Below are 5000 nucleotides of genomic sequence, written 5' to 3' on the forward strand. Positions count from 1 at the left end.
GAACTGTACAAATTGCGTTGTCTAAAGAATGAATAGAAATATACCAAAATGGTCTGGCCATAATGAGAGGATGATAAACAAAGTTTGGTGAAAAAAAAAAAAAAAAAAAAAAAATACACAAAGTTTTAGTATGAGATGACAGCTGGCTTTGAGATGATAGATGGTGTACACATGTGAAAGAAATCCCAGTAGAGGAGGAAGCTTTTTAACAAAAATGGGAGGAATGTTTGGATACAGAGAGGTGGAGGCTCTTCTGCTGTAGCCATCTTCTCTTGAGTGACACTGTGAGCAAGTCATCACAGATATATAGATGGATAGAAAATGACAGTTTTGTAAAAATAACAAATAATTTACCCTCTACTAACTGCCAGCACTCTTACTAGTGACTTGCACCACATACTGAAGCATATCCTTGTTGTTTGCCCTGCATGCAGTGCCACACCACTAGCATGGCACAGAGCCACACCTCTGACACTGCTCATAGCCTCTGCTTGTGGTTAATGACTCACAAGCTATGATCAGTCTGTGCGCTGAGAAACTGCCCAATCTGAGACAGGGAGACTTTGGAGTCTTTTAATGGTTGGTAAGCCCCAACGCATCCACAAGAATCCTACTATTACCAAAACCACAGTCTCTATATAATATCCATCCATCCATGTAGCACAGCTCCCACCAGCTTCCTCACAGAGCTGAAATATGAAAATACAATGAACTTAACAAAGAAAAATCATCATCAAAGGAATATCTGAGGTGCATATAAAATACCACATATTCTGCCACTAATAACAGTTGTGATATTCATGAGCTGATGCCAAATCATGGTACATTCACGAGGCAGCTCATATTGTACAAGCCCTACCTGCTTTTCACGATCAGATGCACAGGAAGACACAGTATCAGCTTGTGAAGCCCCAAGGCAGCTGGTCCAGGTGAGTTCTGACACAAAACGCAGGGGCCACCCAGGACGGCCAGTTGCCCCCAAGGTTGGTAAAGGTATTAAGCAGGGTCATGTAAGTGCCGCCCACACTACTGTCGCTGATCCTGGCAAAAAATGCCATCACTCCCACAAACATGCAGTTGACAAATACCTGCCAGAGTGTGAAGGTATAAGGCAGGAGGTTTTAGGAGTATAAGTGGCAAATAACAACAGAAGAGAAATACATTACAAAGAGAGTATTTATGCAAGTTTAACACAAAGGTCAAAGGATTTTCTCTCTTAGTTCATCAGGCATCTAGATATTTACATTTCCAAGGATAGTTGGAATATGCACATGATACTCACTTAAAAAGTAAAGGTAATTAAACATTCAATTAAATTTTTGCAACCAAGAACAGTTTTCATTAGATCTGTGTCATTTTAAAAGAAATTGACCTTTGATATAGTGTGCATTACCTGGTGTATAAGGTAGATTGCAATTATGAGTCCATAGTAATGGAATGGGAATGATCCATCTGCCAACCTGAAGAGAGGTGTCACATACACAACACCAGCAAACACAAGACCAAACACCAGTCTGCAACATTGAGAAACACACTGTTAACATTGACTCATAATACTGGTATGGAGATTACTACAAGGGGGTCCTCAAGTTATGATAGAGTTCCATTCCTGCACCACATTATAAACCAATTTTGGATTAGGTTAGAACCAGCCTAAGTAAGCACCTACAGTATATCACTCTCCTATGCTAATGCTACAGTACTATAAAGCCATAGTCTACGACATAAAAGCATAACTACTATACCTGTAAAAAAACATACAGTAAATAAGAAACAATGAAATAAAATTAGTAACAAAAATCAGCAAAGGGGAAATGTACAGGGACATGCACTGCCAGTGTTGCAACCATGAAATGGAGGAAGTTGATACCACTGTACACTGAGGACTCCCTTGTACAGCATTATCATGTTAACTCCGAGTGGTACAATGCAGCATGTGGCCACTCCACATAATACAGGTGACATTAGTGGCAGACAAGTGAGCTGCTATTTGGGAAGAAAAGTTCAATCCTCCTTCCTTTACATAGTCCATCTAAGTAACTGAGGCAACCTGCATCCCTTACCTCAACAGATCTTTTGAAAAATCTTGAATATACATGCAGAAACTCAAATATTTAAATTCTCTTCGCATTTGATCTTTTATTTTCATTCAATACGAGTACTATTTAACATATCTTTTTGTACTGTATCTATTTTGAGGCTTCTCATTGGCCTTTAATTCTATGAGAGAATCATAAGAATCCCTCAGCAGCTAACCTGAGAGGATATCCCAGTATGAAGGGGTCAAGGGGACGCGGGCCTGCTGTGTTGTCGGGAGATGTAGAGAGGCAGGAGGATCTGCACGGGTATGATAGGAATGGAGAGCAGAGCCAGACGGTCCTTCGGCACTCCGATCTCTATCAGTTTGAGACCTGTCAAGGCGTCAGATGCAGCAAAGCCAATCTTGGGGTGGAAAAACATGTAATTAAAATTTACTGTAGCCACTTCCTTTAATAAGACACTAATTCTAACATAGATAATGATATACTCACTATCCATGCTGTTTTTCCTACATATGAGTCAGAGATTATATCATACAGACTGTGACATAATGCAGAAGTTATCCATGTCAACACTTCTCACTCTAGAAAAAGGAGTATGAAAGATGCTCAAAGATAGAATGAGGCTAAACATTTATATTTATCTATCTATCTATCTATCTATCTATCTATCTATATATCTATATATATATATATATATATATATTTATATATATATATATATATAGATAGATAGATAGATAGATAGATAGGTTGGGGAGAAATGTGTAGAGTAAGAGGTGAAACTGAAGGAAAGCATGGAGGCAAAGACATTTAGACATTACAAAAGGGAGTGGAGACACCCAGAAGAGCACCCACCTTACAAGTGAGGAGCACCAGAATAAGGTCCCACATGGTTTTCTTCTTCAGGATTTGGCCTAGCACACTGTAGGTCCCCACCAGACCCTCATTCTTCTCCATCTGACAATGCAATTTTCACTTTACTAGAACATCCATTCAAAGCAGTTACTAGATACACAAACCAGGAGAGTTATTTGTTCACACTGAGGGATATATAATGCTTCACTTTTATTTATTACAAAAACTAAAGTGCTAAACTTCAGAGAGATGTGCAGATATGAATGTTTGTTTACCAGAGAGGAAGGCTCCTCATGTTTGAGGACCCAGACAATAGTAGTAGTGATCCAGAACAAAATGCCCCAAAAGTACAAAAACCCTGAATTGGAAACCTTAAATCAGTAAAAGAGCATAAAATTCTACTGATAATTCTTTCCTACAAGGAAGACCTTCTCCTGAATTCCTGACTTTGCATTGACATAAATTATTCTGGATTACAATAAGACTGAGGAACATCAAGGTAATGAAACCCAACAAATTTAACTTAAATATAACAAAATAAGCTAAGATAATTATGAAGAATAAAGTGATGCTCACCTGAGAGAGTGACCAATGAACCAGACTGGCCAAGATAGTGCACACAGAAGTCCTCAGACTCCAGAGCCAGGAAGACCACATAACCCAAAGAAAGTAGCCTGCTGTCTGGCCCACAGAATTGCATGTTGATGCCCAACCAACATTTTCTCTTTGGATTTAATGCAACAAGTAAGTTTCAATTATACTGTTATGACCTCTCCCATCACTAAGTTTTACCTAAAGGATTTCAGTGGCAATCCTACCTTGCTAACTTTTCCTTCATGGATATAAAGGTAAGATTCACAGCACCAGAGTTTGGGAGGTATGTAGTTCATCTAATGTTTTAAAATAATAATAACAATAATAATAATAATAATAATAATAATAATAATAATAATAATAATAATAATAATAATAATAATAATAATATCTGGTTTCCCTAGTCTATTAAGGCTAGGACAATGCCTCCTAACAAAGACTTTGTTTTGGCATTTGGGAACCATTATCCAGAGTGGATGTTTTTCCCACCCTTGGACCATGGCCAGGATTCGAACCCCATGTGCCTGAGGATCCCTCAGTCCCCAAAGCATGTGCAATCCCAGGGATCCACAGCAGCCCCCAATCATGATAATAATAATAATAATAATAATAATAATAATAATAATAATAATAATAATAATAATAATAATAATAATAATAATAATAATAATAACAACAACAACAATAATACAAAATACATGCATAATGTTCATCTGAGCCTGGTCATGTCATAAAGACAGTGCCCTTGCTGCTGCTGGCCACTTACAAAGTTAACTCACCTGGAGAGCATAGTGAGTGCCCACCCATCAACAGCAATGTCTTGTGTGGCAGCCAAAAAGTTGAGCATAAAGAATACAGTGGTGATGACTCCTACATTGGGAGTGTGGGACTCTCCTTCCCCTAACAAAACATCAATGTATGAAGACAGCATCAACATAAAGCCACCTGCAATGGAAACAGAAGCTGTAATTGTCAAGTTCTGAATGTGAGGGAAAAAAAACAAAATAAATAAAATAAAATAAAATGAATTAATTAATAAAATAAATAAATAAATAGATAAAGATTGTATGCATAATTTTTCTTAATCTCTCAGATGCAGAAAATTCCTCATGAAGTGGTTTGCAGTACTACAATGCACATCAAACAGAAGATTTCTTCATGCACATCTCAGGACAGAAATGTTTACAAAACAATGCATTTCCACAGGAAAGAGGGATCACTTGAATGTGGCAGAAAACGGTACAATCTTTTAGTTACAAAACAATGTTTCCATCTACCTCAAATATTCATCATATGATCTATCTTAAAGTAACCAAAAGTAAGAAAAGAGATCTTAGGGGTAAATATAAGTCAGCAATACTATTTACCTATGAGGTACTGAGCAGGTACAAGCCAGGACTTGCGGCGCCCCATCCCTTCCAGGAAGACTGAGTCAACCAGTGGTGCCCAGAGCAGCTTGATGCTGAACGGCCAGAAAGACAGGCTGAAGGTGGCCTGGCAGATGGGTTT

The 5000-nt window shown here is 38.1% G+C and overlaps 1 protein-coding gene across 1 annotated transcript in view; it reads right to left on the reverse strand.

The window, feature by feature from the left end:
- The window catches only part of LOC135103874 (acetyl-coenzyme A transporter 1-like), a 7407-nt gene that overhangs the window by 134 nt on the left and 2273 nt on the right, over positions 1-5000 (reverse strand). Inside the window, 12 exon segments of the mRNA XM_064010793.1 lie at positions 1-689; positions 860-952; positions 954-1088; positions 1394-1514; positions 2257-2306; positions 2308-2442; positions 2898-2999; positions 3173-3255; positions 3474-3564; positions 3567-3621; positions 4271-4436; positions 4859-4985. The exon segment at positions 1-689 is cut by the window's left edge and continues 134 nt beyond it. Coding sequence (XP_063866863.1) covers positions 519-689; positions 860-952; positions 954-1088; positions 1394-1514; positions 2257-2306; positions 2308-2442; positions 2898-2999; positions 3173-3255; positions 3474-3564; positions 3567-3621; positions 4271-4436; positions 4859-4985 — 1329 coding nt within the window. The 3' untranslated portion in view covers positions 1-518.

The sequence above is a fragment of the Scylla paramamosain genome, chromosome 9 (genome assembly GCF_035594125.1).
Source record: "Scylla paramamosain isolate STU-SP2022 chromosome 9, ASM3559412v1, whole genome shotgun sequence".
NCBI classification, from domain to species: domain Eukaryota; kingdom Metazoa; phylum Arthropoda; class Malacostraca; order Decapoda; family Portunidae; genus Scylla; species Scylla paramamosain.